This window comes from Neofelis nebulosa, chromosome 2 (genome assembly GCF_028018385.1).
Source record: "Neofelis nebulosa isolate mNeoNeb1 chromosome 2, mNeoNeb1.pri, whole genome shotgun sequence".
Lineage (NCBI taxonomy): Eukaryota > Metazoa > Chordata > Mammalia > Carnivora > Felidae > Neofelis > Neofelis nebulosa.
Genome location: NC_080783.1, coordinates 188,463,295 through 188,490,452, shown reverse-complemented (window position 1 = coordinate 188,490,452; position 27,158 = coordinate 188,463,295). Strand labels below are relative to the sequence as shown.

Below are 27,158 nucleotides of genomic sequence, written 5' to 3'. Positions count from 1 at the left end.
TTATTGGGTGGCTCAGTTGGTTAAGCATCTGACTTTGGCTCAGGTCATAATCTCACAGTTCATGAGTTTGAGTCCTGCATCGGGTGAGCACAGCGCTGCTTCTCTGTCTCTGTTTCTCTCTCTCTCCCCCCTCATGGGATTCTCTCTCACTCTCACTCTCTCCCTCCCTCTCTCTCTCTGCCGCTCACTCACTTATGCCCTCTCTCAAAAAAAATAAAGTGTATTTATTTTGAGAGAGACAGAAGCAGTGTGAGTGGGGGAGGAGCAGAGAGAGAAGGAGAGACAGAGAGAGAGAGAGAGAGAGAGAATCCCAAGCATGCTCTGCATTGCAGAGCCCGACGCAGGACTCAAACTTACGAACTGTGAGATCATGACCTGAGCCAAAACCAAGAGTCAGATGCTTAACCAGCTGAACCATCCAGGAGCCCCTGGATATACAATTCTTGATCGACAGTTTTTTCTTTGAGTATTTTGAACATGTTATCCCACTCCCTCTTGGCTTTTATTATTTTTGCTGAGAAATCTGCTGTCACCTTGTTGGACTTCCTTGTAACTGATCGATCATCTTACGCTTGCTGCTTTTAAGGTTTTTTCTTTGTCTTCAGTTTTCAATATTTTTACTATCATGTGTCTGTGGATCTCTTTGTGTTTCAGCTTCATGGATGTGTGCATCAATACTTTCCAATAAATGTGGGGAATTTTGTCCATTATTTATTCAAATATTTTTTTCTGCTCCTTTCTGTCTCTCTCCTCTCCTCCTGGTACTCCCACTGTACATGTGTTGGTGTGTTTAGTGGAGTCCCACATTTACCTGCGGTTCTGTTCATTTTTCTTCATTTTTCTGTTTTCCATATTGCATAATCTTTCTTGATCTGCCTTTAACTTCACTGATTCTTTCTTCCGCTAGTTCAGATCTGCTTTTGAGTGCCTCTAGTGTATTTTTCATTTCTGTTATCGTACTTTTTACCTACAGAATTTGCTTTTTTTTTAAACAGTGATGTTCTCTATTTGATGTGACATTGTTATCAAAAGTTTCTTCCCTTCTTTAATCATGGTTTTCTTTAGTTCTTTAAACAGATCTGTAATAGCCACTGTGAAGTTGTCATCCATTAAATCCAATACCTGGCCACTCTCACAGGCAATGTCTGTTGCCTATGCACAGCAAAATGCAAATTAAAACAAGTCTGAGATGCCTCTTTTTTTTTTCCAGTGACACTTTTCCTTGCTTTAATATTTTTGTCTTTTTCTGCTTTTGAAATGAGCTTTCAATTACAAAATACCAAACCCCTTAAAAATGCCAGCCATCGGCACACCGTGGAGAAGCCCCCAAGTAAGGATAGATAGTAGTGGCAGTTGGCAAGAGGTGGGAAGTGATTGAAGCAGTGGTTACAGATGTTCACAGGAAGCTAAAACTATCCAGCAGGTTGTGTCTTAATGTTAACACAGGTTAGACTAGTCACTACCTTGGTGGGTGGCCTCAGTGTTTGGGTTCAGGTTCTACACGGCGGTCCAATTTCTTCCAGTTAAGAGTTCTTGGCTTGCACCAATCACAGGGTGGCCAGAGGGCACAGGACCAGTCTATTCATTTTTTAAAATGCTGCCATAGGCCTGCTACATGTGTTGAGAGACTTCGGGAGCTCTACCCTTCAGCAACTGTGTGTAATTTGGGTTTTCTGTCTGGACACGTAGCTCAGCCAAAATCCAGAGGCCATTTGTGAGTTTCAGGGATTGGTACGGAATGTCTTGCCCTTCTACATTCCTCTTGGCAATAGTACAGACATTGTTGTTTTACAATTTGCTGGAAAGTCTCAGCATTTAAGTGACATTCCTTAACCTGAAACTGAAGTTCATTTTCACTGGGACCATCCTTTCCTTCGCAAGGAATACCTGGTGCTCCATTTTGCCATCTTCTACAAAAAGCACCATTGAGTGGGACGTAGCAGCTGAAGTGGCCTCAGGGCAACGTACTGCATGTCTGGCTCCCCAGACAGCAAAGTGACAGGTGGAGGGGCCACCTTCTACTACTTACTACCTTGTAGTAGAGTCGTTGGGTAACAACTCTAGAAACTTCCTTAGGACTTTTACCTCTGAAAGCACCACCACTGAGTTGGCGTGAGATTGCTGGGGAGTTACACGTTCCCAGATGTTCTGAGCCTCCCGGCCATCTTTAGGGTTGTAATTAGGGAGTTCAAGATGAAAATCTGGCCCAGTCAGTGCACTCATTTGGGGCCATCAGCCACTTATTAATGTTCTGTGGCTTCAGATCGAGTAAGTTGCCATTTAGGTGAGATTCGCTGATTTCAGAAAATGCTGCTACAGCATTAGCCACCACCATTGGATGTGAATCTGCAATGAGATCCCACAGAGTATCCAGAAATCCCTGATCTTCCACCATTTGGGCATCAATGTCATGGAATTTTGCCACACAGACTGCCGCTGTCTTCCTAACGTAGGAATCTTCATCCTTCAAGCACTTGCAGAGCTATTCTGTCATCTTGTCCACCCGGATGCACCCCTGGCCCTGACTCCCAAGGCCTGAATTAGAGGATTGGGATCCTCACAGTCCTTCACAAAGCTATGGACAGCCATGATGGCCACGTCTGGCTGACTCTTGGTTAGGTTCATCAAATAGAGATACGCAAGCTTCTTTAATTTCAGATGGTCAGTGTGCGTATAATTTCTTACATCTGGAAAGAGAGAACTGACATCCTGCCTCCGGTCGTGGCAGCAGTCGCTTTCTGCCCAGCCTCCTTCCTCTTTTTCTTTCTTTTCATTGTTGAGTTCAGCCTCTAATTCAAAGATTGCTCCTTTTTTATTGATTGTGAAGTCGCGTGGAGTCAGTCGTGGTTTGGGATCTTTAATGTGCACCAGAGGCAAGGCTGGGGGCACCAGCAGCCCAGAGAGCCTGGCCTGAGCAGTGGTATAATTGTTTCCTGCATTAGCCAAAATCAGAAAGTCAGATATCACCCAGAATTTCTGAGAGCAAAAGAGAATGGGAATCCTTATGGGATGGTGAGGGGGTGTAAACTGGTATAGACATTCTAGAGAGCAGTCTGATAGTTCCTGGTCGAATAGAGAATGCATATATCTTGTTACCCAGTGGTCTGCTCCTGGATGCATACCAGGAATTACATCACGCCGGTCCATTAGAGAGCACATACAAAGACGTTCGCCTTCGTGTTCGTAGCAATGGAGAGTCGAAGACAACCCAGCTGTCCGTCCCCAGGAGTGATAAAGAAGTGAAAGAGCTGGATGCATACCACAGAATACCAAATCTCTGGTAGAAGCAATAATCATATACATGACAACATAAATGGTTGAGAGAAAAAAGTAAAACTGAAGAATGCAGTCTGAAGGATCGTGCCATGTATAGAAATATCCAAGAACATGGGGGCGCCTGGGTGGCTCAGTCAGTTGAGCGTCCGACTTCAGCTCAGGTCACGATCTCCTGTTTTGTGGGTTTGAGTCCCGCATCGGGCTCTGTGCTGACAGCTCAGAGCCTGGAGCCTGCTTCCGATTCTGTGTCTCTTCTCTCTGCCCTTCCCCCACTCATGCTCTGTCTCTGTCTCTCAAAAATAAATAAACGTTAAGAAAAAAAAAAAAAGAAAAATTTCCAAGGACACAAATGAGACACATTAATTGGTGCCTTTGATAAGGGAGGAACAAGAGTGAAAATTAAAAGAGGAAGGGAATGAAATATAAAATAAAAATTGGCCGTATGTGAATTGATTATGACAGTCTGTAACTCTGCGCCTGAGCTACAGAATGAAGAAAGTAAAGATACAAAATCAAGGAAATATGAGGCAAGGTCATCAGACAAATTTTGGGGCTGGGAGAAAGAGGAAGAGAGTCTGAAGGCCTGGAAAGAGAATAAATGGCATGAAATCGGTATCTTGGAGATTCAGAAAGTGAACTTACTGAAAAACATGGAGTTTTCGGTCCGTTGGAGGCTTGTGGTCATGAATTCCAAGTGAAATCGGTAAGCCTGCTTGTCTGATTCTCCATCATCGTACAGCTTCTTAGGCAGAAGTGCAGAGAAAGGACGAAAGAGGATTACTGTTGTGTTTAAGGTAAGAGGTGTGAGTGTATTCAAAAGCTGATGGGAATGTGCCAGTAGAGACAGGGGGGTTGAAGATATTGGAGAAAGAAAGGGTAAGGGATGGAGAAGAAGGAGAATACTCTGTCCTGCCCCCCACCCCAGCACAGCACCTTTTCTTCCGAGGTAGTAGGGAAGGTTGAGTGGATGCAGCTGAGTTTATAAGTGAGAAAGGGCCAGAATTTGAGGGAATCCCCATCTCAGCCTTTGGTTTGCTTGTGAATGGGCCTAAAATACGTGCACCTAATTGAGTTTCCCAGCCATCACTCCTCATTCAGGTGTCCCAGGTATAAGGCCTCTGAAAATAGAACAGTGTGAAGCCTGTACAACCAGTGTCACAGGAAGCATCTCCCTGTGAAATCACCCACCTCTCACTGCTGCTGGCGGTGGAGTGACACCATTTCTCTGGAAAGAAGTCTGGCAGGGCCTCTGAAGGTCTTTAGAATCGTTCATGCCATTTCCCCCAGTATTCCCCTTCTAGACACGTACCCGTTGCGTCTGTCCCAGCCTATTGATAGTGATGCTCTTGGCTAGGAATGCCCGCGGCACTTTGCCCAGGCCAATATTAGTCATAGCAAACCCCCAGACGTTTCTCCCACCACGGCCAGAGTTGTGGCTGGACCAGACCTTTTCCTTCTTAGGATCATTGCAGGAGGCACTTCAGCACAAAACACCAGGGAACTTAGGGGAACAGGTTTGTTACATGCTCTGGAGGGTACGGAGCACACATGAGGGCCGCACAGCAAGGTCATGGGGAGAGAAAGGGCATGGGCTTTGCCTTTACTGGAGTGTGGGGGGTGGGATGTCTAGGATTTTGTGGGTTTGCTCTTTATTGGCTAATTTAAAACCTAAGAGCACAGGAAGGAAGAAGTGGGATCACTCAAGCAGCCAGTTATCCAAGTTGTCCAGGGCATTCTGAGAAAGGGACTAACATGGGCAGCAGGGGGGGCAGCCTCATTCCTCATCTGGTTGTTTTCCTGGTAACTGTGTCACACAGCTGGCACTATGTTTCTTTAAGATGGATGTCTTTTGAAATGGATGCGTCCGCATTCAAAAGCTTAGTGTTGGATACTTCCACTGAAGGAGCTAAGGAAGTCATCAGAGAGGTACAAAGACTCAACCTGCAAGGATGTTTAGTCTAATATTATTCCTAAATAACAAATGATGGAATCCACTGAAATGTTCCCATAGTAGAGGAATGGCTACATTCAATTCTGGTATAGCTATAGAACAAAGTTCTGAGGCACCTGGGTGCCTCGGTCACTTAAGCATCTGACTTTGGCTCAGGTCATGATCTCAGTTTGTGAGCTCGAGCCCCGCTTCGGGTGAACTCTGCTTCTCTCTCCCCCATCTCCTCTCTATCCCTCATGGGATTCTCTCTCTCTCTCCCTCTCTCTCTCCACCCTCCCTCACTTGTGCCATCTCGCTCTCAAAAAAAAAAATCCTTAAAAAATTTTTTTAATTGCCATTTTTTGTCATTTTAAATTGCTTTTAAAATAATAGCAGCATTGGAAAATATGCATAATATTAAAGCAGTCTTCCCACGGCCAATATCTGTGCACCCGGGCTAACTAACATTCGTAGGTGGTAATGGAGCTGAAGTATACAGCCAGCCCTTTGCTTACTCTGCCAGATCTCACTCTGTGTGATTTCTCCAGGGGGAGCCTGCTCACTTCGAGTATCTGATGTACCCCTTGCACTCCGCAGCCATCACCGGGCTAGCCACGTGCATCCGCAAACCCTTCATTGCCACCTGCTCTCTGGATCGATCCGTTCGCATCTGGAATTATGAATCAAAGTAAGGATGAAAGGCTTCGCGACTGCAGCGTGCAGGATCCCAGTTGTTACATTTGTTCACGTAAATTATTTTAATTAGAGAGTTTTAAAATGTAATTACTTGAAGCTCTCAGTTGGAAAAGGTGTTTTGTTTTGTTTTGTTTTGTTTTGTTTTGTTAATCAAGTCTGTCAACTTACCTGTTTCTCTTCCCTTTTTGCTCGAGCTCGGGCTAGAACATGGCTTTGTGTTTTATTAAGTGCTTCACCACATGCCAGACACCATGCTAGACAATGGGGACATAAAGATAACACTCCGCCTTCTTAAATAATCTCCTGTGTTCTTCCAGTTTTCCTCTCTCCCTCCAGATGTACTTTTCATCACATGGGACTCTCCAGACCACTACATCTCTCTCCTCATCACTGCCCCCGACCATCCTTAACTCCCTAGTGACTTTTTCTCCCTGACATGGATTCCCTGAGGATCCCCAGCCTAGAGTGGCCCCCCACTGTAATTTCTCTGTCCTTTGTGTATAGCCACTGGGTTGCCGAAAAGAAACCGTGCGGTCCTTCCAACTTGGGGGATCCAAATGGAGCTGTGCCTTCAGCATCGCTAGAGAACTCGTTGATCACTTCCCCTATTTCCCATACTCATTGCCGGACACTCTCCTCAAATAACCAAAACCTGGGGAAAAGAGGAACCAAAATTTCAAGCGACAAAGTATCTCCTATGCTATGATAGAAATATGTGCCAGATACAATGGAGGGCTCAAGGGAGTTTCTTAGAATTCCATAATCTTTTTCACAGCACTCTGGAGCTATTTAAGGAATACCAGGAAGAGGCTTATGCAATCAGCCTTCATCCATCGGGGCACTTTGTTGTCGTAGGATTTGCTGACAAACTACGCCTTATGAATCTACTCATTGATGATATACGTTCTTTCAAAGAATATTCTGTCAGAGGATGCAGAGAGGTAAGATGCTGGAGATAAAGTTTCAGTTTCTTGGAAAACCGGGGGTTGAAGTATCAAGAACTAACCCACTCTGGCAAAGTGGGACCAAAGTCTGCTTAGAGAACATCGGTGGCTTTAAAAGAAGAAAAGGCAAGAGATCGGGTTCTCCTCTCCCCAAACTTCTTGAGCATACGGCTCTATCCCATTTCTCTCTTGCTCACCAAGATATTTCACTGAACCCCAAGCCTTGTGAGATCCCACGTGTGATTAATTCTCTCTCTGATTGCCGAGTAACAAAAAGTGTCAAAAAGGGAAGTCATCTCAGAATCGGAGCGCCAGCCAGTCGGGAAGGTGAAGTTGGAGATTGGGAGGGGCCTGGGAATAGAAGCGTCACCAGGGAGAGGCAGTAGGCCGCCCATCACACTTCCCCCTGAGGTGACCGCAGAAACCAGATAGTGATTTCGGGAGTTGCTTCCCCACTCTGACACTTCTACAAACAACGAATGCTGCACTCTACCATCCAAGCAGCGTCATGGTCCATGCACACACCAGTGGCAGCATCTTGGCCAGTATGAGCTACAGGAATAGCCAAGATGCTGGCTGGTCCTCAGTCCCTCTGCACCTTTCCCCCCCATTCCCACTTCCACACCTGCTTTCAGCCTGAACTCTTTAGGAAAAAGAGCTCTTGACTATAACGTCCAGAAGGCTCATTTCTCTCATTCTTGCTCTCTTGCTTTGTTTCTTTGTAGTGTTCCTTTAGCAATGGAGGTCACCTGTTTGCTGCAGTCAGTGGAAATGTGATTCACATTTTTGCCACTACGAGCCTAGAGAACATCTCGAACCTGAAAGGACACACCGGGAAGGTCAGTGAGTGAGCAGTGTCCAAGGACACGGGAGGCACAGAGCCAAGCATTATGCTTGCCGAGTGAACAAAAGAGAAGCAATGCGTTTCCTCTTGGAGTTCACGGTCTACTTGGGGAAAGAGACGATAAAACAAAAGCACAGGGTAATTACTAATTGCAATAAATGCAATGAAGGAAAAACATGGGGTGTTATGAGAGTAAATAATGAAAGAGTTGGCATAATTTAGAGTGGGGTGTTCATAAAGGCTGGGTCCTAAAGGAGTAGGAAGGAATTAACCAGATAGAGCTTCAGAGGAGCTGAAAAGTCTGTGGGGCTGGAACCATAGGTGTCAGGACAAAACGGGACCCAGCTGAGATTGGTGAGATTAGCAAAGGCCCAAGTGCATGGAACCTTGCAGGCCTCCTAAGTATAAAAAAACTATAAAAAAGATATCCTCCTTGTGCCTTGAAATCACTGAAGATTTTCAGAGGAGGGAATGATATGACCAGATTCGCATTTTAGACTACTTTGGCTGCAGAAAGAAGAATGTATTGAAAGGGTGGAAATGGTAAGGAGACTATTGTGGATGTCTACACCATTTTGGACCATAAAGGAGATGGTACAGGTAGGGAGAAGGAGGTGGATTCAAAAGATACTTAGCAAGCAAAACCAGTAGTTTTCAGACAGAGTGGAGATGGGGCATGAAGACAAGGGAGGGGCCAAAGGTGGAAAGACTTAAGAAGTCGGTGAAAGAATTTGGACAGAAAAAGCACTTGAAAGGCATGCTAGGCAGGGGACCTATTAGAGATGATGGAACTGGAGTATAAAATAGGGTGGTGGTTTGAGGTACACATGGCTGGAACGTTGGGCACATTCCAGCAGTGGTGGAAGGAGCCAGAGAGGTTGGCTACATCCCAGTGTGTGCACCATGCCAAGGAATTGGACTTTACTCTGTAGGTGATGAGAGGCAATTGAAAGGATTCAGGAAAGGAAGTAATGGGGTTAGAAAGGTACTTCTCCAAACAGTATTGAGGATGGATTAGAGGAGAGGGAACTTGGAGGGATGGAGACCAGCTAAGAAGTGAGGGTGAAAGATGAGTCGGAAAATAAACCATGGCTTTGGTAGTAGAAACAGAGAGAAGCATGACATTAAGTTCCATTTTGTATATGTTATGTGCCATGTGTCCAAGAACTATGGTACTCAGGCACGAGGGTCAGGAAAGAAGTCAAGGCTGAAAATGAAGATTCAGGGGATTAGGTGGTAGTGGAAGTCAGAGGCATAGATTACATCACCAAGGGCCTGGAATTTGAGAAGAATCTTGGGCAGAGACAGGTGACCAACATTTCAGGGACTGGTTAAAGAAGAGAAGGACTGCAAATAAAGGCACAGGAGAACTTGGAATCAAGGAATTGTATCAGAGAAGCGAAGGAACTCTTCCAAGATAAAGTAGTTGGTGGTATTAAAGGTCAGAGAGAGGGGCGCCTGGGTGGCTCAGTTGGTTGAATGTCCAACTCTTGATTTCAGCTCAGGTCATGATCTCATGGTATGGTATATGGGATGGAGCCCTGCATTGGGCTGACAGCATGGAGCCTGCCTGGGATTCTCTCTCTCCCTCTCTGCCCCTCCCCTGCTCGCTCTCTCTCTCTCTCTGTCGCTCTCTGTCTCTCAAAAGTAAATCAACATTTCCAAAAATAAGTAAAGGTCAGAGAGAGGTCCTGTAAAGACTAAAAACTAACCATTGAGTGTGGCAAATAACAGGTGCATAAGTGCAGGAACTGTGAAAACACTGAGCTTTCCCGGTTTCAACAATGCGATTGGTCTTCAAGTGACTGTGGAGGTGCCGATGAAAGCATGCCAGGTGATTCTGATGCTCTTTCTAGAACCATGTGCATCTCCTTGGGAGGCCCTCCCTGACCAGTCCAGGAAAGCAGCCCTTTGTTGCATCCCTTTGCAAGTATTTATAACACTGGTTTCTAACCAGGGTTGTATGTTAGACTTACATCTGCAGTATTAAAAATATACATATACAGATGGAGGATACAATAAAGCCATGCACGTGGAAATTTATAACCTTAAATACATATTTAGGAATATAAAAAGATAAAAATCAGTGATATAATCATCTAAAGAAGTTAGAAAAGGAACAGCAAATTAAATTCAAAGAAGATAAAAGGAAGGAAATAGTAAGGATAAGAGCAGAAGTTAATGAAATAGAAAACAAACACAATAGAAGATCATCAAAGCCAAAACATGGTTTTTGGGTTTTGGGTTTTTTTTTTTTTTTAATGTATGTTTGTTTTGAGAGACGGGGGGAGGGGAGAGAGATAATCTAAGCAGGCTCCGCACCATCAGCACAGAGCCCGATACGAGGCTCTCATGAACCATGAGATCATGACCTGAGCCAAAATCAAGAGTTGGACATTTAACCAATTGAGCCACCCAGGCACCCCAGGTTTTTTTAAGTAATCTCTACTCCCAATGTGGGGCTCAAACTCAGAACCTTGAGATCCAGAGTTGCATGCTCTACCAACTGAGCCAGTCAGGTGTCCCCAAAACTTAGCATTTTGAAAATGCAAAATGGACAAGCCTTTAATATGACTGATTACGAAAGGATAAAAAAAGGAGGAAAGGTAAATAACCAGTATGAGGAATGAAAAGGGGATATCAGTACAGATCCTATGTAATAAAAAAAGATCATGAGGGGATATTATGAACAACTTTATGAAAATAAATTTGAATAATATAGATGAAACAAATTCCTAGAAAAATTGAGTCTATCATTTAAAAACCTTCCTATAAAGAAAACTCTAGGCCCAGAGCATATCACTGGAGAATTATATCAACTTGTAAGGAAAAAAAAAAAAATGACACTAATAATATTGAAGAAACTCTTGCAAAGTATAGAGAAAAGAGCAAATACTTCCCAATATTGTTCTGTGAGGCCAGCGTAATCACGATACCAAAACCTGTCAAAGACATCACAAGGAAGAAATGCTAAGCTGGTCTTTTTTGTGACCATAGAAATAAAATATTATCAAGCCAATCCATCAATATATAAAAAGGAGAACACAACATGACCAAGTTGGATTTATTCCAGGAATACAAGATTGTTTTACAATTTGAAATCAATTAATGTGGTACACCACATTAGCATAATAAGGATGAAAAAATCATATGTTTATCTCCATAAATGCAGATATAATAAAATTGATAGCATTTAATATCCATTCACGATTTTAAAAAACAACACTTGGGGCACCTGGGTGGCTCAGTCGGTTAGGCATCCAACTTCAGCTCAGGTCATGATCTTGTGGTTTGTGAGTTTGAGCCCCACGTCGGGCTCTGTGCTGACAGCTCAGAGCCTGGAGCCCATTTCAGATTCTTTGTCTCCCTCTCTCTCTGCCCCTACCCTGCTCATGCTCTGTCCCTCCTTCAAAAGTAAATAAACATTTAAAAAATTTTAAATAATACAAAAATAAAAAACAGCAAACTAAAAAATAATAGAACTTCTATTATAAAAATCTTATGCAAGATATTTAAGAAAACCTACGACAAACAGCATACTTGATCCTAAAATTATGAAAGCATTCCTTCTGAGATAGAGAACAAAAGACGATGCCTTCTGTTAGCCTGGTACTGAGTCCTAACCAGTGCAATAAGACAAGAAAAGGAAATATGTCTTAGTCCATGAGTCTGCCATAACAAAACAGCACAGACTGGGTAGCTCATAAAGAACAGAAAAGTTTCCTCACAGTTTGGAGGGCAAGAAGTCCAAGACTCAGGTGCCAGCATGGGTAGGTGAGGGCCCTCTTCCTGGCTGCAGATTTCTCATATCCTCACATGGTAGAAGGGGTGAGCTAGCTCTCTGGGGCGTCTTTCATAAGGACACTTACTAATCCCATTCATGAGGGCTCTACCCTCATGACCTAATCACCTGTCAAAGGGCCCCACCTCCCTATACCATCATCTTCTTGGGTAAGGATTTCAACATACGAACTGGGGGGTACAGGGCAGAGTAAGAGACACAAACATTCAGACCAAAGCAAAATAAAAAGCGTAGAAATTGGAAAGGAATAAATAGATCCTCAAGACAACATGACTGAGTATATAGGAAATTCAAAGAATTTTCAGAGAAACTATTAAAATTAGTGAATCTAGGAATAGTGTTGGAAATAGCGTCACTATATTTTTTCAAGGGTATTTGTACATAATAGTAACAAACAGAGAATCCAATTTAAGAGGTGGAAGTGAAGCTGAGGAGGTGGTTAAGGACGTGCCCCACAGGGTCGCAGTCATGGAAATAGCAAAAGAGGTGGCCAGTGGGTCAGAAGGTTGGTTCTTTATGAGAAAATAAGCAAATATATTGAAGATAACGGGAGCCAGGACTCTCACTATTGGAGAAGGGAGTTATAAATATGACAAGGGGAAGATCTAGAAAGTTGTTGTTGTTGTTGTTGTTTGTTTCTTTGTTTAGTGACCTGGCTGAACGAATCCTGAGAAGTCTTTCTTTCCCCTGCAGTGTGCAGCCTTGATGTCCCTGCTCAGATTTTTGTTCTTTTTTTTATCTTTTCTCTGGTTGCCCCTGCATTGACCTGAGCCACTCATTAGTCACAGATTGGGCTTAGCCCCCTTAGCCAGTTACACTTTCACCCTTTACCATTGGATCTGTGTGGCTGGGAGGCGGCTGTCACAGTTCACAGAGTTCACGTTTTTTTGCTCCTTGTTCAGCCAGGTTCTAGTAGTTTGGAGGTTCTCTCTCTGTACCTGAGAGAGTGCAGCCCTAGCCATGCACACAGTCTTCCAGGCTGCCAGGGATAAGTGTGATTTTATTGCTAAGCCTGGCTTCCTGGGAGATGCCCGTGGACCAGAGGAGATTATTATTCAGTTAGGGTTTGGTCAGATGTTATGTTTAAACCCCTTGTGGGGCGCCTGGGTGGCGCAGTCGGTTAAGCGTCCGACTTCAGCCAGGTCACGATCTCGCGGTCCGTGAGTTCGAGCCCCGCGTCAGGCTCTGGGCTGACGGCTCGGAGCCTGGAGCCTGTTTCCGATTCTGTGTCTCCCTCTCTCTCTCTCTGCCCCTCCCCCGTTCATGCTCCGTCTCTCTCTGTCCCAAAAATAAATAAAAAACGTTGAAATTTAAACCCCTTGTGCTAGTGAGGTTTCTGCCCTGTGTTGATAGGTCCCTGTGCAGCTCAGAAGACACTTTCGAATTTTCCCCATATACTGCTCCGATTGCTCTCGAGTGGGGCTGCTTAGCACATGCGCACAGCCTTCCCGACCCCCGGAGTTATCTATGATTGCAGGTCTCTCCTTGACCGTGTCTTTCTCTCGTTCTATTAAAATTCTCATGCTCTGCTATTTGCTCATATTGTGGACCTACACCGATATCTCCATCATCTTAGACAATGCCCAGAGGGTAGACTTGTTCATGCTCTGTTCCAAATAAAGCCAGTTTTGGGTTTGCTGAAGGGCACGCACCAGGAAAGGACATTCTGCCTCAGTCTAGTAGAACACGTGAGGAGTTCATTCTCCTTTCCCTAATGAGGCGTCTGTGTGTGTGTGTGTGTGTGTGTGTGTGTGTGTGTGTGTGTGTGTGTGTACGTGTGTGCACAGGGACATATGCACGCTTTTAACTGGGTACGCCTTCATCCCCTGTAGGTTCGCTCGGTTGTGTGGAACGCGGATGACAGCAAACTGATCTCTTGCGGCACAGACGGTGCTGTCTATGAATGGAATCTGTCCTCAGGAAAGAGAGAGACAGAATGCGTTCTCAAGTCCTGCAGTTACAACTGTGTTACTGTCTCCCCCGATGCCAAAATTATCTTTGCAGTTGGATCAGACCAGACCCTCAAGGAGATTGCAGACTCTTCGGTGAGTCTGCCCTGGCCCCACCTCCGAGCTGCCCGCTGGTCTGCAGAAGACGGCCTCCACAGGCGCGGCAGGAAGTGTGACGGGAAGAGGGCTCGTCAGAACAGGGTCCCTTCTTCATGGGACGACCCTCTGGGTCATTCCGTTATTGATACTTCTGGGATTTCCTGCCCGGCGCCCTACCTGACTGGTTAAACCGTGGGGCCCCTTTCTCCTTCTGTTTTGCTGGCTGGCTACAGGTCTCTTCCACCCTCCAGGCCCGCAGGTCAGCAACATCTCCAAACTGCATGCTTACCCTGGGGTAGAGACGGAAGTATAGTTACGCTGTCGCCTCGGCTCGGCCACCACATTTGTTCGAGACCTCCAAACTCTGAAATTTAGGAATTACCACATTTGGCTCCAAATAGCTGAGGGAGGAGAGAAGAGTTCAGCAAAGACACATCACACAAACGTGGCTGGATCCTTCTCCAGGCGTCAGCAACAGCCGATCTTCTTTGGTGCTCGTCACCCTCCTGGCGCTGGGGCCGGAAAGCACACAGACACCATGGCAGCAGACTGACCCGAGACGGGTTTTGCCGTGATTGGAGCCCAGCTGAGAGGAGGGGGTCTCTCCACTGTGCCCCCAAGTAGCTTGGTCCTAATTCTGTGGTGGCTTTTACAGTGCTGAACCGGAACAAGCCCCTTCAGGCCAGGCCCGCAATTCACGCCTCTTGCTGTCCCTACTAGCCAGCGCACACTGCATGACCCACGCAAACATTCCCTAAATGTTTGGTGGGAGGGTGGGTGGGTGATTGGATGGAGGGAAGGCACGGTGAGTGAATTCACGAAAAACAAAATGAGTTTCCTGATAGTATAGTTTTGTTTGTGTAACGGGCATTAATAACTGTTTGCTGAATGACTGTATGATCCGTATCGCATTCTGAGTGTGAGATGTGAGGTAGCCTAGCAGTCACGAGCAGAGACACTCTGGCCTGACTGCCACTTCCTAGGTGGGTGCTGTCTCTGTGGCTCTGTTTCGTCATCTTAAAATAGGGGTAACGGTAACTGCCCCCAAAGGGTTTTTGTGAGGATCAAATGAGTTACAACATGCAAAAGCCATAAAATGGGGCTTGGCTTCCTTGTAAAAAAAAATTTTTTAATGTTTATTTAGTTTTGAGAGAGACAGAGACAGAGCGTGAGTGGGGGAGAGACAGAGAGAGAGGGAGACACAGAATCCAAAGCAGACTCCAGGCTCTGAGCTGTCAGAACAGAGCCTGACACGGGGCTCAAACCCACGAACTGTGAGATCCTGACTTGAGCCGAAGTCGAATGCTTAACCGACTGAGCCACCCAGGCACCCCTTGGCTTCCTTTTATTAACGTTAATCCTAACTCCCAGAATACTTGTTCACCAGTCAGGCAGCCAGGATATACTGAAATCAGTGCCTTTTATGCGTAGGCACCATGCCAGGTGCTGTAAGGAATAGAGAAACATTTTTCAGTACAGAACTTGCCCAAGTGTTGCTGTTACAGGAGAGGAGGGAATGACATGGGGCCACAGCTGAGCCCCTCACCCTGAACACCTGTCTGTGTTCCAGATCCTTCGAGAGATATCAGCCTTTGATGTCGTCTACACAGCCATCGTCATCTCGCATTCTGGGCGCATGATGTTTGTGGGCACCTCGGTGGGAACCATCCGTGCAATGAAGTACCCGCTGCCTCTGCAGAAAGAATTCAATGAGTACCAGGCCCATGCGGGTCCTATCACCAAGGTGAGAAGGGACCCTCTCTTTAGGGGCCCATTCCCAGAACTAGCTCTCCATGGATCCATCTGATCCTGCCCTCTACACCCCTGCTTCATCCTTGCAACCCCTCTCTGTGTCTCCTCTCCCCTTATTCCTCTCTCCCTCTTTATTCCTCCAACCACCCATTCAATGAGCCCTTATTGGCTACTAATACTCTTTGTTTAAACTACTCCCACGAATATATCTTAGGAGATCATCAGAGGTACACCTAAAGATTCATGTACAAGGTTGTTCACCATAATACCATGCATAATAATGGGCCATTTGAGAGACGCTGTATGCCATCCACCCAGATCTCCCATCTGCTGAGTGCTGGCTGCCGCATCCGGCTCTCCTCCCCCACGGAAGTGCCCTGGACCAAAAAGAGTCAAAGCCCAGGAGATGAACCCCTCCGTCCCCCTGAAGACACAAAACATGAACGCACATTTGTAAATTGTCCCTCCAACAACACCAACACCCAAGGCTTTGAACTATGTCCCAAACTCTACACTGCCTTGCCCGCAGACAGTATCCTTATGAGGAAAGGATTTTTCATTATCAGCTGGAACATTCCGGTATTGAGCCTGGGTCTTGCACTCAAAGTAAACTGAAAACTCCCCCTCTTCTCTTCATAGCTGTGAAGTTTTGTGGATAAGGTATTTATTTTTCTGATTATGAAAGCAACACGTATGCACTTTATAAACAAAAATCCCTATAGTATCCTCATTAATGTTTTGATGCCTTTTCTCATACTCTTCTATGTACTTTTGTGTGCATTTTAAATAAATAGAGATTATACTGTATGTACTCTTGTAGGCTGCTTTTTTTTTAATGCTATTATAAGCATTTTTTTCATATACTTAGGTGTTCCTCAAAAACATGATTTTAGTAACTACACAAATATCCCAGTAAATGATGGACCATAACTTAATTCTTCTCTTACAACTAGGCTTTTTTTTTTAATTTTATTTATTTTATTTTTTTTTATTTTTTTATTTTTTTAGTTTATTTATTTTAAAAGAGAGAGAATGAGCTGGGGAGGAGCAGAGAGAGAAGGGGACAGAGGATCTGAAGCAGGCTCTATGCTGACAACAGAGAGACCGATGTGGGGCTTGAAAACATGAGCCGTGAGATCATGACCTGAGCCGAAGTTGGATGCTTAACCGACTGAGCCACCGAGGCTCCCCTACAACTAGACATTTATTTTTATTTTTTTAATGAGAGGCTTTTTTACTGTTTATTTATTTTGAGAGAGAAAAAAAGAGAGAAAGAGAGAATCCCAAGTAGACTCCACACTCAGCACAGAGCCCAAGGCAGGGCTTGATCCCACAACTATGAGATCACAACCTGAGCTGATCAAAAGTCAGATGTTTAATTGACTGAGCCACCCAGGTGCCCTGAGAGGTTTTTTTTTAAGTTTTTTAAATTTATTCTGAGAGAGAGCATGCACGTGTGCGAGTGCAAGCAGGAGTGGGGCAGAGAAAGAGAATCTTAAGCAGGCTCTGTGGTGTTATTGCAGAGCCCAACTCAGAGCTCAGTCTCACAAACCATGGGATCATGACCTGACCTGAAATCAAGAGTCAGATGCTTAACTGACTGAGCCACTCAGGTACCCCGGCATTTATTTTTATTTTTTTTATTTTAAAGAGAGAGAAAAAACATGAGCAGGGGAGGGGCAGAGGGAAAGAGAGAGAGAATTTCAAGCAGGCTCCGTGCCCAGTATAAGGTCAACACGGGGCTCAATCCCACAACTGTGAGATCATGACCTGAGCCGAAATCAAGAGTTGGATGTTGAACCGACTGAGCCACCCAAACGCCCCTAAAACTGGGCATTTAAATGACCTTATGAACTCTAATATTCTGCTCTACAGATTTCTGTGGGCATCTCTGATTATTTTAAAGGCTAAATTGCTAGACAGGGGTAAAAGCCCCAAGTGAAAGAACATTGCCATTTGTAAGGTTGTTTTTTTTTTTAATTTTTTTAACGTTTATTCATTTTTTGAGAGGCAGAGAGAGACAGAGCATGAGTGGGGGAGGAGCAGAGACAGAGGGAGACACAGAATCCGAAGCAGGCTCCAGGCTCTGAACTGAGAGCACAGAGCCTGATGCGGGGCTCGAACTCACAAACCGTGAGAACGTGACCCGAGCCGAAGTCGGACACTCAACCGACTGAGCCACCCGGGCGCCCCCATTTGTAAGGTTTTGACGCACATTCCTGATGGTGAGAAGGCATCTTCATAGTTGATTCTTTTGCTTTCACTTTTTATTTTGAGACGATTATAAATTCATAGGAATGTAAAGATGGCATAGGTCCAGTGTACCCTTCTCCCAGTTTCCCCCAATAATTCTATCTACTGTAACTATAGTACAATATCACCCCAGAAAATTGACGTTGGTACAATATGTGTGTGTGTTTCGCTGCCGTTCTATCACGTGTATAGATTCCTGTAACCGGCACTGCAATCAGGGCACAGAACTGCTTCCTGGCCACAAAGAGCCCCCTCGGGCTACCTTTGATAGTGACACCCACCCACCCCTCACCCGCCTCCCTCCCTAGTCCTATGCAAACACTTGTTGGTTCTCCAGTTCCATAATTTGTCATTTTATTTATTTGTTTATTTATTCAGAGAGAGAACATGCCATGCATCCTCCATAATTTGTCATTTTAAGAATTTTATATAGGGGCGCCTAGGTGGCTCAGTCAGTTAAGCGTCCAACTCTTGATTTGGGCTCAGGTCGTGATCTCATGGTTCACGAGCCCCGCATCAGGCTCCGCACTGACAGCACAGAGCCTGCTTGGGATTCTCTCTCTCTCTCTCTCTCTCTCTCTCTCTCTCTCTCTGCCCCTCCCCCACTTGTACACACACACACACACACACACACACACACACACACTCTCTCTCTCTCTCTCAAAATAAATAAATACACCTTTAATAAAAAAGAATTTTATTTATTTTTCCCGCACGCCCTAAGAATTTTATATAAATAGAATGGTACAGTACGTGACCTTTTGACAGTGGCTTTTCTCGCCCAGTGCATACCCTCGAGCTCCATCTAAGTTTTCTCATGTATCAATACTTCATTTCTTCCATGGCAGGAATGCAGCATAATCTGTTTAGCCATCTGCCTATTGCAAGATAGTTTACTGTTTTCCCAGTTTTGGGCTATTACAAATAAAGCTGCTATGACCAATCACGTACAGGCTTCTGTGTGGACCTTCCTTTCTCTGGGATAAATGCCCGGGGGAATGATTGATGGATCATGTGATACATTTATGTTTAGTTTTTTTTTAAGAAACTGCCAAGCTAGGGGCGCCTGGGTGGCGCAGTCGGTTAAGCGTCCGACTTCAGCCAGGTCACGATCTCGCGGTCCGTGAGTTCGAGCCCCGCGTCAGGCTCTGGGCCGATGGCTCGGAGCCTGGAGCCTGTTTCCGATTCTGTGTCTCCCTCTCTCTCTGCCCCTCCCCCGTTCATGCTCTGTCTCTCTCTGTCCCAAAAATAAATAAAAAAAACGTTGAAAAAAAGAAACTGCCAAGCTATTTTCCATTCCCACCAGCAATGCGTGCAAGATCCAGTTTCTCCACATCGTTGCCAGCATTTGGTATTGTCACTATTTCTCATTTTAGCTGTTCTAACACGTGTGTAGTAATACCTCCCCGTAGTTTTAATATGCATTTCCCTAATGACTAATAGTGGTGAACATCTTCTTGTGTGCCTCTTTGCCATCTGGATACCTCTTTGGTGAAACGTCTCCATATTTCTTGCCCACCCTCTAGTTGGTTTGGGTTTTTTACTGCCGAGGGTTGAGAGTTCTTTTTATAATCTAGATAATAATTAACTCTTCAGATTCCAAATCCACAGAGGACATGACCCAGTCTTGCTTCTTTTATTTATGAACAGAAGCTTGTGAGATGTATCTCATTCTTACCCAGGATCCTGTCTTCCTTCCCATGAGGATGTGCCCAGGGTTGGCTGAATGGAGGCCCTGCACACAGCCAGCTCAGTTCTGGTCACCCACGACCTCTGAAAGCTTCCTCTCCATGCTCTTTCTCTCCTCAGATGTTGCTCACCTTTGATGACCAATTCCTGCTGACTGTTGCTGAAGATGGCTGCCTGTTTACCTGGAAGGTCTTTGATAAGGATGGTCGAGGAATCAAGCGAGAGAGGGAGGTGGGCTTTGCCGAAGAGGTGCTCATTACTAAAACAGACATGGAAGAGAAGGTAAGAATTGGGTCTAACGAAGAGAGACGTGGAAATTCCTTACCAGACTGTGTCCAAACTCCTGGGACTGGCATTCGAGGGCCTGTGTAGCCTGGCTACCCCCCACTGCCCAGCACAGATCCCTTCCCGCCCCCCCCCGCCCGGCTTCTTGCACATTCCCTGCCCCCACCATCATGCTGCCCTCCTCAGTGCGGCTACATCTCTTCCCACCCCGCCCTGCCCATCATCCTGCCACGTGGTCATCTTGACTTACACTCTGCTCCACGTGTAGCCTGTGAAACTACCTTTCATCTTCCTACTGTTTGAGGACAGTAGCCATGACATGCAGTTCCCTTGGGTGACCAGCAGTTTCTAGCCCATGCTAGACACGTGAAGACAGTCGATCAGTATTTACAGAATTGAACTGACAAGCTGACTATACCCGTTGTATCTGGGAAACTTAATAATTGCTAGTAGAGCCTTCTTTATATAAAAAAAAGTTATTTAGAAAACGTCCCTGAAAACCAGTTCTCTTCATAATAAAACAGTAAAGGTAATAACCAGCATATTTTTTTTTAGGTTTTCTACAAACCAGGCACTGCACTAATTACTCTATAAGTATTTTCTTATTTAAATCTTATATCATCTCTGTGAGGAAGATACTGTTACTCTCCCCATGTTTTAAGAAGTGACTCTGGAGGAGTGAAGTGAAGTGTAGTAGGACCAGAGTTCTGACCGAGATTTAATCTAGAGCCCACTCTCTTCATCACTACCCCAAAGGGCCCTCCCTGCTGTAAATGCATTAAACGCTCTAGGAAGACGTGTTTTGAGAGTTCTGTGCCACGCTCCCTAAGGGAGATGCCAAAGGGATGGGAAAGTCACGAGGCTTACAGGGAATGACAGAGCTATGCATTCATTGCTGTTCATCCAGGATCTAGAGTGCATTTATTGACTGCCTACTGTTTGCTAGGTACTGCGGATGCATGTATAAAAAGACAGGCATGGGCCCTGTGATCAGGAAACACAGTCAAGTAGAGACGAGAAAACCATCAGAGCAGCAAGGCAAAATGGCCCCAAAGCAGGATGATGAGACCCAGGTATTCCCAGAGATCCGTACCAGAGCTCCCTGGAACTTTCTGCAGGAAAGGAAAAGTGGGAGGAAAGGATAAGGGAGAGCCTATGAGAGTCAGGATCTGACCTCCTGCAGGAAGGCAAGCACGTCTTCTGTTCCTCCTCCTCTCTGTTTTCTCCCCCATTCTTCCCCAAGGGTAGGGGAAAAGAACAACTAGGAGACACCAGGCTGTGCCAAAGGCCTGAGGTGTCTGGGCTGACTCCTGACCCAGCCCCCAGCTTGGCCTTGTTCTGCTCACCTCCTGGAGCCCCTTCTATCTCTGCATGTGAGAGACCGCAGTCCTACTCCCTGTAAACCTCCCTGTCCTTCCCAGCTCCCCCCTCCTTGCTGTCTCTCCACCTGTCCTCTAAAAGTCACATTTCTCAGAATTCCCAGCTCTCTTTTTCTTCTTGAGACTCTATGATATTCTATGTAACTATCTCTCACAACATGATTTACCTACTCATTCATTCATCCAACCACTACTTACAGAGGTGCCCTGTTATGTGCCAGGCACCATACTAAGGTCTAGGATGACAGAAATGAAAGACATGTGGGGGCCTTGAGCTCATAGCCTGGAGGGAGGTATAGGTAAAATTAAAAAGGGAAACTAAGTGTGTTACAGGTGTTATGAAGGAACGATGCTCTGGGGTCACAGGGGAAGGGACCCTGACCCAAGCCAGGTGGTACCAGAGGAAGTAAGTGAGCCTTGGACGGAGCCTTCCTGAACAGATGGGAAAGGTTCTTCTACACCAAGGGGTGAGTGTGCAGAAGGATGAGACAGGTGCTCCGTGGAAGATGCTAGGTGGGGCCAGAGATGAGAGGGTGTGCGGAGCTGGAGGGTCTTTTTACACCCAAAGTGTTTCCAAAGTGTTTCAGACTTTGGAAATTGTTCCTAAGGACCCACTGATAGATGTAAGTTAGGGAATAAGCTCAGGAGAGCCTCGTCTGCGGCCAGGCGCACGGATTGAGGAAGGATGATGAGCATGTGGCCCAGACACAACGTGTCAGAAACCAGCGTCGCCATCACTAAATGTATTCCATAGTCCGAGGCAGACCCCGGGGTGACCCACTCATCTGATAAACATTCACTCAATGCTATGTTGCTGGCCCTGTGCTAGGCACCCAGGAGAAGGCAGTGAATCAGGAGAGGCCAAGTGCCACTCGTAGGGAGCATCCTACCAAGGAGACCATCTTCATCCGTGGCCGCGTCCCCTTCACCCCACACCCCGCCAGGCACCGTGTTCCCTCAAATCTGTCTCTTGAATCTCTCCATTCCACCATCCTGCCCATCCCCTGCCTGTACTATGCGGTACCCCCTCCCCACCAATCCCTCTGTCTTAGTGCTTGAATCTAGCCTGGGCTACACACTGCCATCAGAGAGGTCTTTCTGAGACCAGAGTGAGCTCAATCAGGTTGGACAAGGGCCTTTAGAGGACCACTAGGAGAAAATCCTAGTTTCTTATCATGGCCGGCAACGACCTTGATGGTCTGACCCCATCTCGGCCTCCTCTCCCTCTGCCTCCCACCTGCACCGCATCACACACAGCACTTTGACCAGGCGTCCTCACTCTTATCCCTGACTTTGCACATGCAACCTGTGTTCATCCCTCATCTCAGTACTTCCTATGTGCCAGGGCCACACTTGTCCTCTGGGCAGGAATGCAGAAATGAGCATCACACATTCATTATTCTCTAATTGTCCATGGCTATCGGGGATATAGACCAGAAAAGATGAGACAGGGATGCATGGGGGGGTGGGGGAGGGTGATCATGGATGAGTGAGAGGAAAACACCTGTGTGCTCACCATCTCTGTCATTAACATTAACTTTTTCAGGAAATGAAGGGTGTGTGCATCACAGTATTTTTAGAAAACTTTGACATCAGCGAATGCAACAGATTGAAAGAAATCACTAGATGTAGGAACAAGCAAGACAGGACGAGTTAGGACCTAAATTAATGTTAGTGAGGCCAGAAGAGGCATAACAGACATTGAGAGGGACAGATTGACAGTCCTGGGAAGCTGCCTGGCTCTGGGCGCTCATCACAATTTGTAATGATGTGTTTATTTGGCTTCCTCGGTAGACGATAGAGTCGATGGGGGCAGGAATCACAGTTAACACTGTTTCTCAAGTACCTACTATGTGTTAGGCACTCTTCTGGGTACTAGGCATGTATCAGTATACAAAGCCAACAAAGATTTCAGCCTTCCCGGAGCTTAAATTCTTTTTTTAAATGTTTATTTATTTTTGGAGAGGGGGAGAGAGCAAGTGGAGTGGGGAGAGGGGCAGAGAGAGAGGGAGGCAGAGAATCTGAACTGGCTCCAGGCTCTGAACTGTCAACACAGAGCCCAACGCGGGGCTCGAATCCACGAACCGTGAGATCAGGACCTGAGCTGAAGTTGGATGCTTAACCAACTGAGCCACCCAGGCGCCCCTTGGAGCTTAAATTCTAATGAGGAAGAAGACAAAGGACAATAAATTCATAAGTAAATTATATTAGAAAGTGCCTAGATCTAAGAAAATAATAAAAAATGAGCAGAGTGAGCAGGGTCGTGAGTGCCGGGAACAGGAAGGGAAGGGTCGCAGGATTAACTAGTGTGGCCCAAGTAGACCTCATTTAACAGGTGACATTAACACGTATTTGAAGATGAGAGAATTATTAGCGGCATGCCTAGCACCCAGTAGGGCTCACTGAATGGATGTTGTGAGGGCAGAGGAGGAAGCCCATATGTTATATGTTTCCTCGTTTTTAGCCCGTGGGTCTTGTGGGGAAAAGATGACAGGTTCTAGTTGAGACACATGAGTCTGAGGCTGAGCAGAACCGCAGATCTCAGAGAGCTCAAGGCCCCGGGTTAAATATTCCCCTTCACCCCCACCATGAATGTTCTTGACTCTGATGTCCTTCTCCCAAAGGCTCAGATCATGCTGGAGCTGAAGACTCGTGTGGAAGAGTTAAAAATGGAGAATGAGTATCAGCTGCGACTGAAGGATATGAACTATTCTGAGAAGATTAAGGAGCTAACAGATAAGTTCCTGCAGGAAATGGAGTCCTTGAAAACGAAAAACCAGGTCTGTCTGAGAGACTGAGCCAACAGCCACAAATAATGAGACATTGCCAATTTACTCCAGATGGAACTGCCCTCCCTTACCCAAGCCAAGCCCAAACAATGAACTATATGATACCGTGTGGTTTTTAAGCATAGTTGCTAACATCAGAAATGCTTACAGCAAAGTGCGAAGTGGAACAAAGAAGAATACAAAACCGTAGCGAATGGTATTAATTAAGTAAAATAAATACACATAGAACAGTTCATAAGAAAATAGCCAGCAATGTGATTACTTCAGGAAGTTGAGATTCTGGGTAATTTAAATTTTGTTCTTTCTACTTTTCTGTGTTTTGCAAATCACCTACAATGAGAATATATTATCTCTGTGATCAAGAGAAACTTACTTAAAAACAAAATGAGGGGCGCCTGGGTGGCGCAGTCGGTTAAGCGTCCGACTTCAGCCAGGTCACGATCTCGCTGTCCGTGAGTTCGAGCCCTGCGTCAGGCTCTGGGCTGATGGCTCGGAGCCTGGAGCCTGTTTCCGATTCTGTGTCTCCCTCTCTCTCTCTGCCCCTCCCCCGTTCATGCTCTGTCTCTCTCTGTCCCAAAAATAAATAAAAAACGTTAAAAAAAAAAAATGAAAAAGGTAACAAGAAAAGCAAAGTGTAGAAAAAGAAGAGCTACCAGAATATTGATTTCTGGATTGTCAGTAGTTTAAATAAAATTAGTCTAAATGGTCCCTCCTGTAGTCAGATTTGATCTACAGGACTTCCCAGAATAACCCCCTTTGTTCACAAATCTGTCTTGCCCTTCATCTAAAACCCCTGGCTTAGAGGGTATTTGTTCTTTTATGTTATCGCCATGGGTCAGAGAGTTTAGCTAAAAGGAAAAAAAAAGCCCCTGGCTGTTAGTTTTATTATTTTATTCCTTTGTCAACAAATACTGACGTGGTGCCCTCCACAAGCTCAACTCGGAGCGCCCCTCTGCCTGCAAGGAGCTTTCCTGCTCGATTAAAGAAAACACTTCTTAGAAGCTGACACATTAACACATCCGAGGATTTAGTTGACGGCACTGTTCAGACAACAGAGAATTCAAATGAATCCTTACTTTTTCCACCTCAAAATCCATCTGCTACATGTCCAAGACTGAACTCATCATTGACAAGACCCATTTAGTAGAAAGGATATAAATAAAGCCTAGAACTTACAGAGCAGAATATAATGTAAATAAAAAGCGATAGCTTGCTTGTGGCTCACAGAACAGTGCCTGGTGCAAAATGACAGGCTTGAGAAACGTTTGTAAGTGAAGGAGGATGTCACTTATAAAATGTGTTGTTGTCCTGGGGTGATTTCAGCAGATGCATGGAAATGAGAACAGCTGACTCTGTGTTTTAGGTTTTAAAAACAGAAAAAGAAAAGCAGGATATGTTCCATCGCGAACGCATTGACGACCTCCTAGACAAACAGAGCCAGGAACTGCAGGACCTGGGTGAGTCCCGAGGTAGAGGCCACGTGGTAGCGTGGGGACAAAAGTCTGAGAGTGTCCTCCCCTCCCCCACCACCGTTGGGACCGAACAGAAGTCCCAGGTAATCTGGCTTTGTCTGTAAACAGGCTGCATTTATCCCCTGGACCTCAGTGTGGATTTTACTCCTGTGCATTTCCTTGTTCATGACACATGTATTACTGCATGCCAGTAGGAGTTACAGAAAAGTGCAGGTCTGGAGCCTGATAGACTGCCTTGAGTCCCAGACTCACCACATACTTTCTGGGTATTCTAAGGAGTCACCAAACCTCACCTAGCCTCAGTTTTCACTCGTCTTCTGTAAGAAGAGGTGCTGATAACTGTTTTGCATATTCAGGACATTCTTCTTGGCCCTGGTTCCCTAAAACACCCCTCAGCCCTTTCCTGGAAACCTTCTGCCTAGCCAACAAGGGGAGGGAGTTTGGCTGCCTGACCAGCTAATGGGGTGAGGGCAGGTGAGAAAGAGCTGGGCAGGTATTTGAGGCTCAGCTGGTGCTGGTAGGTGGGTGGGAGGGCACCAAAGGCTCCTGGGTGGCCCTGAGGTGGGTGCTCCTGTCCAATGTGAAATAACCTACCTTGCTTCTCTCCAGAGTGTTGCAACAACCAAAAGTTGCTTCTAGAATATGAGAAGTACCAGGAATTGCAGCTCAAATCCCAGAGGATGCAGGAGGAGTATGAGAAACAGCTTCGGGATAATGATGAGACCAAGAGCCAGGCCCTGGAGGAGCTGACGGAGTTTTATGAGGCCAAACTTCAGGAAAAAACTACCCTTCTGGAAGAGGTACTCACCGGAAGCTGAGCTGTACCTCCCTTTTGCTGTGCATCCTGCAGGCCTGGCCTGTGAACAGCCCAAAGAGCTGTGGGAAAGCTCACTTCAACTCCTTTCCCTCCCACTCCCTGCTTTTAGCATCCAGCCTTGTGTTAGGCCTTTCACCGTTTGTTTCCCCTAGACCAGCAGGCCCAGTGAGCTGGGAGGTGCTCCGTGTTAGGGACTGAAATTCTAAGTTCGTATCTGTTGTCCTAGCCTAACTGTACCTTCAAGCCTTAAGGACTGGAGAGACCTTTTTATTTTTATTTTTTAATATTTATTTACTTTGAGAGGGAGAGAGAGACAGACTGAGCATGAGGGGGTGGGGGGCGGGAGGCAGAAAGAGAGGGAGACACAGAATCCAAAGCAGGCTCCGTGCTCTGAGCTGTCAGCACAGAGCCTGATGCGGGGCTCGACCTCACAGACCCATGAGATCATGACCTGAGCCGAAGTCAGACGCCCAACTGCCTGCGCCACCCAGGCGCCCCTAGAGAGACCTTTTTAGAAGCCTGTAGGACCTGGAGAGGAATGAGGGCCCTAAACAATGGGGAAGGTGGTTGCCTGAAACCCTTTAGCAACTTCTTATGCCTTACAAGAGGAAATCCCTCCTTCACTGATTTGACAAACACAGATGGTCTCTTCTTGGTTTAGAACTCAGCTTGAGTGCTGGGTGACCAAGAGAAAAACCGGGGCCTGGTTTTCAGTCATGTGAGAGAGGCGGCCACACAGATGGATACTCAAGAGAGGGCTGCACAGGATAGCTGGGAGATGCAGACCTCCCTGAGAGGCCAGAGAAGGCTTGCAGGAGCTAATGAGACCCAGGAAGAATAAGAGTTAGAATTAACAGGAGATGGGGAAATGCAGGAGGGAAGGGCAGGCAGGCAAAGTCATGGAATGTTCAAGCAGTTTGGGTTGCCAAAATAGCTAGTTTCCCAAGATGAAGAGAAAACCGAGAAGAGCCAGATGGCCGCCTTTTCTGCATGAAATTGCAGCAGATGGCGTACTGTAGGTGAGGGGGCGGGAGAGTCCTGAAGGTGTGGAATGAGTTTGGAAGGGAATGAGGAAGGGAATGACCGAGAAGACGTCTGGCAGGTATGCAGCTGAGAGCCCAGCTGAGGTTGTAAACGTGAGTCCCAGCAGCATTAATCCACCAGGCCATGCGCTTTTCCCCA

At 45.9% G+C, this 27,158-nt stretch overlaps 1 protein-coding gene and 1 long non-coding RNA gene across 5 annotated transcripts in view; one reads left to right on the top strand and one right to left on the bottom strand.

Moving 5' to 3' along the window:
- Positions 1–27,158, top strand: part of CFAP57 (cilia and flagella associated protein 57) — an 81,970-nt gene that overhangs the window by 13,537 nt on the left and 41,275 nt on the right. For all 4 annotated transcript variants that reach the window (XM_058717764.1, XM_058717763.1, XM_058717762.1 and 1 more), the window contains exons 7-15: positions 5,755–5,894; positions 6,678–6,843; positions 7,572–7,685; positions 13,325–13,537; positions 15,111–15,284; positions 19,355–19,516; positions 23,523–23,678; positions 25,051–25,144; positions 25,769–25,959. In XM_058717764.1, the coding sequence (XP_058573747.1) occupies positions 5,755–5,894; positions 6,678–6,843; positions 7,572–7,685; positions 13,325–13,537; positions 15,111–15,284; positions 19,355–19,516; positions 23,523–23,678; positions 25,051–25,144; positions 25,769–25,959 (1,410 nt within the window). The remainder of the gene's footprint in view (positions 1–5,754; positions 5,895–6,677; positions 6,844–7,571; positions 7,686–13,324; positions 13,538–15,110; positions 15,285–19,354; positions 19,517–23,522; positions 23,679–25,050; positions 25,145–25,768; positions 25,960–27,158) is intronic.
- Positions 15,131–26,111, bottom strand: LOC131504880 (uncharacterized). The gene is made up of 3 exons (XR_009258174.1): positions 25,968–26,111; positions 19,366–19,493; positions 15,131–15,233 (listed from the first exon to the last, which is right to left on the bottom strand). It is a non-coding gene; the product is annotated as an uncharacterized LOC131504880 (long non-coding RNA).